This window comes from Felis catus, chromosome B4, assembly GCF_018350175.1.
Source record: "Felis catus isolate Fca126 chromosome B4, F.catus_Fca126_mat1.0, whole genome shotgun sequence".
Classification (NCBI taxonomy): Eukaryota; Metazoa; Chordata; class Mammalia; order Carnivora; family Felidae; genus Felis; species Felis catus.
The window spans coordinates 12,615,362-12,628,744 of NC_058374.1; the positions used below are offsets into that span (position 1 = coordinate 12,615,362).

The 13,383-nt window shown below is 41.6% G+C and overlaps 1 protein-coding gene across 7 annotated transcripts in view; it reads left to right on the top strand.

Annotated features, from left to right (window-relative positions):
- Window positions 1-13,383, top strand: part of MCM10 (minichromosome maintenance 10 replication initiation factor) — a 109,833-nt gene that overhangs the window by 27,583 nt on the left and 68,867 nt on the right. For 5 of the 7 annotated variants that reach the window (XM_045060882.1, XM_045060880.1, XM_045060879.1 and 2 more), the window contains exons 18-20: window positions 1,605-1,750; window positions 8,150-8,192; window positions 8,289-8,388. In XM_045060882.1, coding sequence (XP_044916817.1) covers window positions 1,605-1,750; window positions 8,150-8,192; window positions 8,289-8,372 — 273 coding nt within the window. In that variant the 3' untranslated portion in view covers window positions 8,373-8,388. Of the gene's footprint in view, window positions 1-1,604; window positions 1,751-8,149; window positions 8,193-8,288; window positions 9,563-13,383 lie in introns of those variants that run through there. The other 2 variants (XM_023256346.2, XM_023256345.2) reach the window with 1 other exon arrangement.

Genomic DNA, 13,383 nt, shown 5'->3' on the forward strand with positions numbered 1-13,383 from the left:
AGTTCTTGCAGAACAGTATCCTGCCATCAGCACTCACTTTATACCACTTAGCTAAGCCCCCTCGTAAGCACTTATAAGAGGAGAAAGAGACTTAATTCATCCAGTACGATTTTCTCTATCCCTTTTCAAACCGTAGACTCTGCTTTACATTTAGGGGACAGCCCTGAACCAGCTGTCACCAAAAGGCAGGGCTTCCTTGAGAAAGTTCAGAATAAGTGAAGGCTTTAGCTCAGGTAACAACTTTTACTCTGACAAAACAGCAAACCTAGGGATGTAGCTGGTGTGTTAGTTTTCTGTTGCTTCCCTGACAAATAACCACTAACTTGATAGTTTAAACAACACAGCTTTATTATCTTGCATTTCTGTCAGCCAGAAGTCTCTGTGGGTCTCACGGAGCTAAAATCCAGGTGTGGCAGGACTGCATTCCTTCTGGAGGTTCTAGGGGAGGATCTGTGACCTGGCCTTTCCCAGCTTCTAGATCCCACCCGTGTTCTTTGGCTTGCAACCCCTTCCTCCATCTTCAGAGCCCCCCAGTCACATCCTCTGACCTCCTCCCTGTGGATTCCCACCTTCACTTTTAAAAGCCCTTGTGATTCCATTGGGCCCACCTGAAAATCCAGGATCGATTCCCAATCTTATGGTCAACGACCCTGATCCACCTTTGCCGTGTAACCTGACGTGCCCACGGGTTCCCCAGGGGTAGGGGGTGTATGTCTCAGGAGGGTGGTGCTATTCTGCATACCACTCTGCTCTGCGCTTTCTGAGGCTCAGAACCAAAAGTCACTTACCTAGATTCTGATTACCAGAAATCACGTTGCTGTGTCCCAGCACCTGTTGTGATGTTCACCCACCAATTCCTTCTTTCTTTTTTTTTCTTTCCCTCTTTTTTTTTTTTTTTTTTAACATGTATCCTACAGTTTCATTTATACAAAGTACAAAGCCAGGCAGACCAGTGTTTGCTGTTTGAAAGCAGGGTAGTGATTACCCCTGGGGTGTGAGTGGAGCAGTGCCTAGACAGGGCACGGGGAGGGCTTCCCATGTGCTGGGGACATTCTGTTCCTTAGTCTCGATGCTGCTTGTTGTTCCCTATTCTCTTCAACACTGTTGACGGTCAAAATTACAAGTGAGTGACTTCATATCTCTGTCTTGGTTTTGCTGCTTATGAAAGACGAATAGGAATAATCTTAAGTACTTCTCTAAGGCCTTTTAAGAAGAAACAAAAGGGCTACTGAAGGGGCCCCAGTGTCATCCTATAACCGAGCAACTGCAGTGAATTTAGGACAGACCCGATGAAGCTATTGAGAGGTTTCCACTGCTTTTGTTCTTCCCTTACTATTGTCTTGATGTTCCAGAAAGTTATTATGTACTTGATGCCTGACCAGCACTTGTGGCCAACAGGAGGGGAAGTGGCATCATTACGCGGGACTCCAGAAACCACAGGGGTCCTCACAACTAGTGGTTAAGGTGGTTTCTCTGCTCCCAGCTGTCTGGCTGGTGGTGAGAAAAGGGAAGTCCTCATGGAACAGATTGCCCTCCTAGCAGCTAGCCAGTGTCTCCTCCCAAGCTCCTGACCAGATGTGTGCCCTCCTGTTGGTTTCATGCAGTGTGCCTACACCCACTTCAAGCCTTTGGAGACCTGCGTCAGTGAGCAGCACGACTATCACTGGCATGACGGCCTGAAGAGGTTTTTCAAGTGTCCCTGTGGAAACAGAAGCATCTCCCTTGACAGGCTCCCCAAAAAGCACTGCAGGTAGGAGAATTGATTCTTGAACCTTTCTCCAGTTCCTTTGTGATGCCGTTCTACTGGAACATCGAACGATCCTTTTTGAGGTTCAGGCCTTATTTCTGTGCCTCATTGAGCTCCCAGCTATCCCTAAAATCTCTTGGTGAGAAGGGACCCCACCTTCTTCGCTGCTCTATCCCTGCTACTTAGTACAATGCTCAGCCCACAGTGGGTACTCACAAATGTTTGTTCAGTGAAAGACAGAAGTCATTTCTCTGAAGGTACTACAGTTCCTGGGACAAGAACCAGGGAACCAGAACTGGGGTAGAACCCGAAAGCAATGAGCTAACTTTTGTGGCCACTTTTGCCTGGGAGCATTGGCAGACTCTAGGCGGGCGGATGGGAAGCTGAGGGTCTGGGTCTTGCCTCGGTGGAAGACCACTAGCAGAACTGTTGATGGAGATTGGGGCTCTCCAAGAGTGGTTGGTATCTGTATCAGGATATCTGTGTTTGATTCCCTTTTACTTGTTGTTTTCAGAGCACTGATCTAAAGGATGATCCCACTCAGAAGTAGAATCCCTGATTAGGATCATGTTAAATGAATCAAATAGTTTTGTGGGGACTTATGGCTTTTATATATGAAGTCATCCATTTTTTAAGATTATGGAGTATCTTTCCATTTATTCATCTCCTCCTCTATGGCTTTTATTGATTTTTAAAATGGTCTCCACTGAGATGTTGAGTATTCTTAATTAATTCTTAGATGTGTCATAGTTTTCACTGATACTCTGAATGGCAACTTATTTCCCAGTATAGTTTCTAGTTGCTTGTTGTTGGTGTAGAGAACTGTTACTACTTTTTTTATAAGTTGATCTTGCCTCTGGCAAGCTTATCAAACTCTTATTCCAGTAATTTGTTGATTTCTCTATGTATTGTTCATCCACAAATAAAGATGATTTTACCTATTTTGTTCCCACTCCTACACCCTCTATCTCTTTCTTGATCGGGTTAGCCAGACCCCCAATACCATGTTAAATAGCAGTGATGATAGTGGGCTTCCATTTCTTGACTGACTTTGCATATTTTGGAAATTAACCTCTTGGCTGATAAATGGCTTGTAAACATTTTCTGCAGTGCTGTAGGCTGTCTTTTCATTTTGCTTCTTGTTAATTTCGCCGTGTAGAGGAAGCTTTCGAGTTTGATGTGGTCCTATTTATTGACTTTTGCTTTTGTTGCTTGAGGTTTTGGCATCATGTTAAAAAAAAATCATTGCCAAGACCAGTATCAATGAGCTTTTTCTACATTTTCTTCTAGGAGTTTTATGTCTTACGTTTAAGTATTTCATTCATTTCAAGTTAGTTTTTATGAGGGAGGTGCGATAATGGTCCAATTTCATTGTTCTGTGTGTGTTTTTACCGCATCCCCAGCACTGTTTGTTGAAGAGACTATCCTTTCCCCATTGGGTATCCTTGGCCCCTTGTTGAATATTAGTTGAAACATTAATTAACTATAAATGGAAAGATCTGTGCTTTCTATTTTGTTTTATTGGTCGCTGTATCTATTTTTTGTGCCAGTACCGTATTATTTTTACTACTGTGGCTTTCTAGTATAGTTTGAAATCTGTAAGCATGATACCTCCATCTTTGTTCTTTTTTTCTCAGCATTGCTTTGGCTATTCAGGGTCTTCTGGGTCTCCACAAATACTAGGGTTGTGTCTTCTTTTTTTGAAAAATGGCTTTGGTATTTTGATGGGGATTGCATTAAATCTCTTATACATGGCTTTGGGTAGTATGGCCATTATAACAATATTCACTTTTTCAGATCCATGAACTTAGGGTATCTCCATTCATTTGTGTCTTCAGTTTCTTTCAGCAAAGTCTTGTAGATTTCCATTCACTTCCTTGGTTAAATTTATTACTAAGCCTTTAATTTTTTTTTTTTTTTGATGCTATTGTGAATGGGATAGTTGTTTTTTTTTTTAATTTCTTTTTCAGGTGTAAAGGAATGCAGTTGATTTCTGCTATGTTGATTGTATATCCTGCTTCCCTACTGAAATCATTGATTAATAACTCCAACAGTTTTTTGATGTCTGGGATTTTCTATATATATATATATAAGATTGTATCATCAGCAAAAAGCAACAGTTTTACTTCTTTTCCAATTTGGATGCTGTTTATTTCTTTGTCTTGCCTAATTCCTCTAGCTAAGACTTCCAGTGCTCTACTGAATAGGACTGGTGAGAGTGGGCATCCTTGTCTTGTTCCTGATCTTAGAAGAAATGCTTTCATTTTATCACCGTTGAGTATAATGTTAGCTGTGAGTTTATGAGACCTTATTAACACTGAGGTATGTTCCTTCTACACCCAGTCTGTGAAGGATTTTTATCATGAAAGGGTGCTGTATTTTGTGAAAAGCTTCCTGTGTATCGAGATGATTATGTGATTTTTATTTTCATTTTATTAATGTGATATATTACATTTATTGAATTGCATATGTTGAACCCTCCTTGCATCACAGGGATAAATCTCACTTGGTTGTGGTATATAAATCCTTTTAATGTGTTCTTGAATATGATTTGCTAATGTTTTATTGAGAATTTTTGCATCTGTATTCATCAGAGATATTGTCTACCTTTTGATTTTCTTGTGGTATCCTTATCTGGTTTGGGCATCAAAGTGATGCTAGTTTCATAGTGTTTGGAACTGTTCCCTCAATATTTTGAAAGTTTCAGGAGGATTAGTGTTAATTCTTTAAATGTTTGGTAGAATTATCCATTGAAGCCATCTGGTCCTGGAGTTTTCAGTGTTGGGAGGTTTTTTTTGATGACTGATTCAATGTCTTTATTCATTATTGGTCTGTTCAGATTTTCAGTTTCTTTTTCATTCAGTCTTAGGTTTCTAGAAATATATCTATTTCTTCTAGGTTATGTAATTTGTTGGCATATAATCTTTCATAGATCTTTCATGATTCTGTTTCTTTTTTTTTTTTTCTTATAATGTTTTTATTTATTTTTGAGAGAGAGAGGGAGAGAGAAAGAAAACACAAGCTGGGGAGGGGTGGGGGGGGGTGGGCAGAGGATCTGAAGCAGGCTCTGAGCTGATAGCAGCAAGCCTGATGTGGGACTCAAACTCATGAACCGTGAGATCATGACCTGAGCTGAAGTCGGACGCTCAACCAACTGAACCACCCAGGTGCCCCAATCCTGTGCATTTCTGTAGTATGTTTTAATTTTTTTTTTTAGGTTTATTCATTTTTTTTTTTTATTTTTTTTTTCGACGTTTATTTATTTTTTTGGGGACAGAGAGAGACAGAGCATGAACAGGGGAGGGGCAGAGAGAGAGGGAGACACAGAATCGGAAACAGGCTCCAGGCTCTGAGCCATCAGCCCAGAGCCTGACGCGGGGCTCGAACTCACGGACTGTGAGATCGTGACCTGGCTGAAGTCGGATGCTTAACCGACTGCGCCACCCAGGCGCCCCTAGGTTTATTCATTTTTGAAAGACAGAGAGAGACAGAGCACTCAGGGGCAGGGTGGAGAGAGGGGGGGACACAGAATCTGAAGCAGGCTCCAGGCTCAGAGCTGTTAGCACAGAGCCCGACGCGGGGCTCGACTCACGAACTGCAAGATCATGACCTGAGCCAAAGTCAGATGTTCAACTGACTGAGCCACCCAGGCGCCCCTGTAGTATGTTTTAATGTCTCCTCTTTGATTTCTAATTTTATTTGAGTCTTCTCTCTTTTTTTTCTTAGTCTAGCTAAAGGTTTGTCAATTTTGTTTATCTTTTCAAAGAATCAGCTCTTAATCTCTCTCTTTTCTATTGTTTTCTGGTCTCTATTTTCTTCTGATCTTTGTTACTTTCTTCCTTCTGCTAACTTTGGGCCTAGTTCTTTTTTTTTTCTAACTCCTCAAGGTGTAAAATTCGGTTGTTTGAGATCTAATTTATTTATTTTTAATGTTTATTTATTTTGAGAGAGAGCACATGCACCCGCACGAGTAGAGGGAGGGGCAGAGAGAGAGGACAGATAGAATCCCAAGCAGGCTGTATGCTGTCAGCACGGAGCCCAATGTGGACCTTGTTCCCACAAACCGTGAGATCATGACTAGAGCCAAAATCAAGAGTCGGACGCTTAACCAACTGAGCCACCCAAGTGCCCCTGAGTGTATTATTTCTTTGCCTTTGATGACTTCCTGTTTGACCTAAGCATTAGTAATGTTTAATTTTCAAATATATGGGATTGATTTTTAGCCATCTTTTTCTTTTTTTAAATTTCTGACTTTATTGGATCATCCTTAAAGGACAGAATTTGTATGATGAGTGTTTGGAATTTGAGGCAATTTTGAGATCACCTTCAGTCTTCCCAAGAATATCTCACGAGGATATTCTCGACACCTGTTTGTTTGCTTGTTTGTTTTTGGGTTTTGTCTAGTTCCTGGAACTGATACTTCACTCCACGTTTCTCCAGGGCTGATTGAGGTTGGGGAGGGGACCCGGACCGCATGCTACTTAATTACCTTGTCAGGAGGTGCTTCATGAAATGGTTATGATCTGGATGATGATTTTTTTTAAGTATTTATCTGTGTATTGATACTTGACTTCTGCCACATATTTTAATAGCAAGAGCTTATGTAAAACATTTGAGTATCAGAAAAATTCTGTTAATAAGCAGTAGGTACAACTCAGAAATGGAAGAACAGGATGCTTTTTCATCCTGGGGTGCCTGGATGGCTCAATAGGATAAACGTCCGACTCTTGATTTTGGCTCAGGTTGTGTGATCTGTCTCACAAGTTCATGAGTTCAAGCCTTCAGTCGGGCTCCACACTGATAGTGCAGAGCCTGCTTGTGATTTTCTTTCTCTCTCTCTCTCTCTGTGTCTCTGTCTCTGTCTCTGTCTCTCTTTCTCTCTGCCCCTCTCCAGCTAGGGCACATTCTCTCTCTCTCTCTCTCTCTCAAAATAAACTGTTTTTTTAAGATGCTTTTTCATCCTCTGGGTGGTTGCTGTTAGTTTTGTAACAACTGTTTTTCTGGACTTTGTCTTGTCAATTCTTGATCTAGAGTAGAAGAGGGCAATCTTTTTCTGTCAAAGGCCAGATACTAAATGTTACATTTCATGAACCAGATGGTCTGTTTCATGACTACTCTACTAGGTGTTATAGCTCAAAAGCAACCACAGGTAATATAGAAGCAAAAGGACATGGCTGTGTTCAAATAAAATTTAATTTATAAAAACAGGTGGCAGGCTGGATTTGGTCCATGGGTTGTAATTTACCGACCCCTGACTAGAATTTTTTATATATAATTTCGTCATTGATCTACTAGTAGTCTAGAAAATTTCTCTCAACAGATATTGAGGCAATCTTTAGACAGGGAAGGTGGTGGAGAGGCTTAGAGCCAAGGCCACTGCCATGCTGACTCTCAGGGCAGGAACAGAGTCTAGATTTTCAGGAGGAAGAATGGGGCAGGTATAGGGCAATCCCTATGCCCTAGAGCATCTCAAATCCAAGGGTACCGGAAGCCATATTTCCATGAGTTGATTGTATTTGTTTTGCCTATTTCAGCAGAGTGAACTTTGTATAAAAATAAGTTTTCTTGGGCCGCCTGGGTGGCTCAGTCAGTTAAGCGTCTGACTTCAGCTCAGGTCATGATCTCACCACCTGTAGGTTCGAGCCCCATGTTGGGGGCTGTGCTGACAGCTCAGAACTTGGAGCCTGCTTCAGATTCTGTGTGTGTGTGTGTGTGTGTGTGTGTGTGTGTGTGTGTGTGTGTCTCTCTCTCTCTCCCCCTTCCCCCACTTGCTGGCTCTCTCTCTCTCTCTCTCTTTCTCTCTCAAAAATAAATAAATATTTAAAAATATTTGTTTTAAATAAGTTTTCTCTGTAGTAGCCTCATCTCTTCTCAGAGTTGGGCTCCCTCACCATGTTAAAAAAATGAGAACAAGTGTCTCTAGGCCCTTTGAACAATAAGAGAGTACACATCTTTAGGTTTGAAAAAGGGGGAAGGATTGTCCAGACCAGAAGGACAATACGAAGTTTCTTATCACAAACTTTTAGTTCCAGAAAAGGGGACGGGGAAAGCTCTAGACTGTATGGTGTCAGAGGGCTAGCTTCCTCTTCTGAGTCTCTTCCCGATGCCCATCAGGAGAAACCAAGCTTGTGCTCATCACCTGCAGTGAACATACGCTGTTCTCCTTTCATTTGATGTTCCATCTCTGAAAGCTCTAGCTTTTTATAGATTTGAAGGCTGTTTCTCAAATCTTCGGAGTGTGTATTTTCAATAGCTTTAGAACTTAGCCCATAATTTTGAGTGTTACCTTGATCAGCTTGTTTGAATGGCAGATACTCTTCCTGTGAGTGCAGCGAACCCCATTGTCTCTATGTGTCTGCCTGTGCCTCACCACTGAGTAAATCCAATCTTTTCTTGTTTCAGTAATTGTGGCCTCTTCAAATGGGAACGAGATGGAATGCTAAAGGTAGGTCATTTGCAAGGTGACCGATTTTAGTGACCCATGCAAATAATGTTGACCCATTTTTTTTTTTTTTTAACTAAACTGTTTTCATTTTTCTAGGAAAAAACAGGCCCAAAGATAGGAGGCGAAACCCTGTTACCAAGAGGAGAAGAACATGCCAAATTTCTGAATAGCCTTAAATAGCCCTAACTTCAAACAGGTACCCACGACCTATGTTACTTCTTGTGGGTCTGGAGGGGCAAGGGTGTTGGCTCTGTATCACCCAGGTTCTGATTGGCACAGTCCAAACATGTGTTACGCCTACACGTTCTGCCTACCTATTTTGTTTCGGGTTGGCTTAACGCCAAATTTAACGCTGGCTTTTCATTGGTAAATCAAAAAACCATCGTCTTCCCTGTTCTCACTACTGATGGCTCCATTCTTGCAAATTCTTTGCCCAGAAACTATGTGTCTTGTGTTATAGAGTGTCCAGTGTTGCTTCTTTACCGGAATAAGGTTCTAATATTTGCATCGATGCACAGAGGCAAAAGAATTAATTTAGCTTCCAGGCTTCAGTTTTCCCATCTGGAAAATGAGGGGACTTGGAGTAAATGATTTTGAAGTGTATCTTTCAGGACTCAAATTCTACAAATAATGTTTCCTAGAAAAAATAAATTATCTTTACCATATAGATAATTATAGTCACCATTGACATAGTCTTGATATATTGATATTAAGGCCAGGTTCCTTCTTTCATTTCTGTTGTTACCTCTTTCTTGTTTTTTCAAATTGATTAATTCACTGAATCATGTGGCATTTAATTCATATCTAGATGGTTCTCTGTGCTTTTACAATATTGTAGTACTCAAAACTATGGTTTTTAATGGCTCATTTAGAGTAGATTTTGTTTGTCCCATAAGCTTGAAACAGAGTTATGTATTTGAAGAAGGTCACAACTGAGTGGCTGCTGAGGACTTGAACTCCAGGCTGCTCCTTGAGCAATCCCCTTCCTATGAAAGACACACGGTCCTGTTTGAACCTAAGGTGCCATTAGAGTCCCCGTTCCCTTGCGTATGGTATATTGTACAGAAGTACTGTAATATTCTTGTAAAGGTTGATGGTGAGCTGAATGCCTTCCTTTTTTATAATTTGATTTTAATTTTTAAATAATTTAAAAATATCACTTAAATACTTCTCAGTTACTCTAGATCTTGGGGGAGCTTTCATTTGAGGTCTTTTGTGTGTATGCTTTCTTCAAGTATTCAGGGATAAGAAGGGGTGGGTGGGCCAGAAGGGGGACTTAGTTGCTTGCATTGTAGATACAATTCATCATTGAGATCAGTCTTTTAATACTATCCTTTTTATCAACGTATTAAATGCTTTTATATAAATCCAAAATATGTGTTTAATTTTTCCATACTCAGCTGTTGGCAATATAGGGTTTATTATATATTCATAGGCCATCCAAACAGAGTTAAAACGCAGTGATCTAGATTAGCAAACAAAAATTGTACCTCACAGAAAAGTAGTTGATCTGAATGTCCTGTCACAGCAGATTGAGTTTCAACATTTTAAAATATTAACTTTTAAAAACATTACAAGTTGGGGGAGCCTGGGTGGCTTAGTCGGTTAAGCATCCAACTTTTGATTTCAGCTCGGGACTAACTGTGTTAGTCCTCCAGATTTGTTCTTTTTTAAATTTGTTTTGGCAGTTCTAGGTCCTTTGCATTTCTGTGTAAATTTTAGAAGCAGCTTGTTGATTTCTACTCTAAAAACCCTTCCTGGAATTGGTATTATGACTGTTTAACCTGTGGATCGATTTGGGGGAATTGCCATCTTAAGGCATTCTGTGAACATAATACATCTCTCCATTGATTTAGGTCTTTAATTTTTCTCAGCAATGTTTAGTAGTAATAGTGCCTGCCCCAGCCTGCGAATAACCAGTGTTATGGTTGGACTGGCTGTTGTGAATCCTATTACGATCGCAAGATGTCCTTCAGCAAGAACCATGAGCAACCTTTGAGAAAATAAAGGTTTGCTAGTTATAAGACCTGGAAATGACATAGCACCCCTGGGGCCAAACAGCCAGGTCTTGGGTACAAGGAGCGCATGTGGGCAAGGGACTCCGAGGTCAAGGGTGGGGATCTAGGATTTCGTGGGCTCACACTTGACTGGTGAATTTAAAACATAAGAGCAGGATTTTAAAGTACTCGGAGAGAAAAATGAAGTGGTCAGTTAGACATAAACCAAAATCTCGAAAACAAAGGACCGTCCGTGAGAGGGAGTAGCCTGGCTCTTGAATCTACTGGTGAAGCTGGCACTGTGTTTGTCTGAGATGGTTGTCTTTGCAAAGGGTGTCTCATCAAAGTTTAAGTTACACACTTGGATTACAGAAAAGAAAGCAACTGTCAAAGTTAACATTATACGTAGTTTTAGTGTACAGATCATGTATGTATTTTGTCACGTTTATATTTTTTTTTAATGTTTTTTATTTATTTTTGAGACAGAGAGAGACAGATCATGAGCAGGGGAGGGGCAGAGAGAGAGGGAGACACAGAATCTGAAGCAGGCTCCAGGCTCTGAGCTGTCAGCACAGAGCCCGACGTGGGGCTTGAACTCACAGACTGTGAGATCATGACCTGTGCTGAAGTCGGATGCTTAACCGACTGAGCTACCCAGGCGCCCCTTGTCATGTTTATTTCTAAATGTGTTACAGTTTTGATGATATTGTAAGGGCTACTTTCTGCATTGTAATTCCCACTTATTACTTACTAGTATATAGAAATGGAATGCATTTTTGTCAGTTGACCTTGTATCCTGGGACCATGTTTAACTTACATATGAGTTTAACAGCGTTTTTATAGATTCCTTAGGATTTTCTGTGTTGGATCATGTTGCCTGAGAAGTTTTAACACTTCAGTTCCTGTCTATGACTGTTTTTTGTTCCCAATCTAAAGAGGAAAGCATTTTCTTTCACCATTAAGTATCAAGGGTGTATTCTGAGTAGGGTTGGACAAGAAGATCTGTAAATAATAGTGTGTTTGTCTTCTCATACATTCCCTAGTGATGTTATTAGTTGAGTACCAATGGGCCGGGCCTTGAGAAGAGGCAGGCCATATCAAGTCCTGGGTTGAGTACATTTTTCAGGTTGTGATGAACTTTATCTTAGCAGAATTAACTATTACACCAAAATAAACTACAGTGGTGTCTGATTGTGTCATTCAAGCACCTTGAGTTTAAGGGACAGGAAGAGTGTCTTCAGTGATTTACTAAAAGAATGAGCTTTTTTTTTTTCTTCTTCTTTTTTGAACAGTGATTTCAGGATACCAATTTAAGGGTATATTTGGGTTATCTTACAAAACAGAAAACATCTTGCTCTTTGGTACCATAATTCTGTGCTGGCTGCGTGACAGACAACCAAACACGAGCTAATAAAATCCTAACCCAGTGCACCCTGACCTCAGTGCCTCATATTAATGAGGTTGCAGGTTTTATTTAGGAAAGTTTTAAGTTTGGGGGCCCCTTCCCTAAATGATTCAGACTCACTAGTGTGTTATTTGAGACTCATTACTACTGGTCTAAATTAATGAGAAGTTATGTGAAAAAACACTTTTCTCCTTTGTTTTACATATTAAGTGAATGTTCTTTTCAGGCATATCCCTGAAACATTGTCATTCCCTTACAAAGCTCTCTCCTTGCAAAGCTTTGTGAAAACTTCTTCAAGAAAGCTTTGTGAAAACTTTTAAGTTTATTTACTTTGAAAGAGAGAGTGCAAGTAGGGGAGGGGCAGAGAGAGAAGGAGAGAGAGAATTACCAAGGTGACAGTGCGGAGCCCAATGTGGGGCTCAAACCCACAAACTGCAAGATCATGATCTGAGCCAAAGTCGGATGCTTAACCGACTGAGCCACCCAAGTGCCCCAACTTTGTGAAAACTTATTAATCTAACTATACAGATTTGTTTAATCATAGAAAATAGGCTTAACAAAGTAGGCATCACTGGTCAAAACTTAATTTTATTGGGGCGGCTGGGTGGCTCAGTCAGTTAAGTGTCTGACTTCAGCTCAGGTCATGATCTCATGGTTCGTGGGTTCAAGTCTCGTATCAGGCTCTGTGCTGACAGCTCGGAGCCTAGAGTCTGCTTTGGGTTCTGTGTCTCCCTCTCTCTGCCCCTCCCCTGTTTGCACTCTTTCTCAAAAATAAACATTAAGAAAAAAATTAAAAATAAAACAGTGTCCAAAATGCCACACGTTTGGCAAGTCCAATCTCTAAAAATACAGATTGCTCCATTACTAATTTCCTAGTAAATGTGGCCGCCCAGATTCCCATTCATGTTACCTTTGGCATGTTACTCCCTGCCCGGGAAGAATGAGTGAGATTGGCTTTTAGTAAATGAAAGCATTCTGGGTGGAATTTGAAATGTTCAAGGCATAACTGGGCCCTTGTTAAGGATAAGGGTAAAACGAGGTAATACATTTCTGATTTCCGCCAGAGTGCTTTATCTAGAGCCAACATGCCCAGCATAGCCTTTGACGAGACAAGGACAAGCTGTTTTGTTCTTTCAAACCGGCCCCTCACCCAGACCATTGTTGATTTTTGACCTTTGTATGAACTAAGTGTTCTTTTCTGCAGGCATGGGTGGCTGCGGGTCTGGCCGCGAGGCAGAGTCCATCAGCTGCCAGCCACCTGGTTGCTAGCTCTCACCAGAGGGCACATGTGTTATTACCAAGACGAGCCAAAATGTGGCTCCATTTTCCTGGCTAAGGTGGACAGCAGTGCTTTGCTTTTTCTCTGTTGCACAGCTAGATGTGCAAACACGCACATCTTCCTCATCAGCCCAGGGTTACCAACATAAAAGTTCAGAGACTGGATCTGGCCAACAGACGGCAGTTTCATGTGGGTAAAGTGCAAGCTCCCCGGCACCCCTGGCCCCGCAGCCGGCGGGCCTGCCTCGGGATCGGAGCTGGCGGTCAGCCGAGCTTGCGCTGCTCGTGCCCAGCTGTCAAGCCCAGCCAGCTGGTTGACCATCTCTTGTTTCACCTGGTGGCCCAGCTAAAGACAGGCGGGAACTGCTCCTCCATGAGAATGTATCCAGGTGTGGGATTAGGTACTAACGCGGAGCCCCTCCTGCTAGAGCAAGACTGGGGCAGGGGTGTCTCCGGCCAGCTCCGCCAAGGCTCCCAGAGTGCACACGGGCCCCACTGTGCCTCTCCTGCC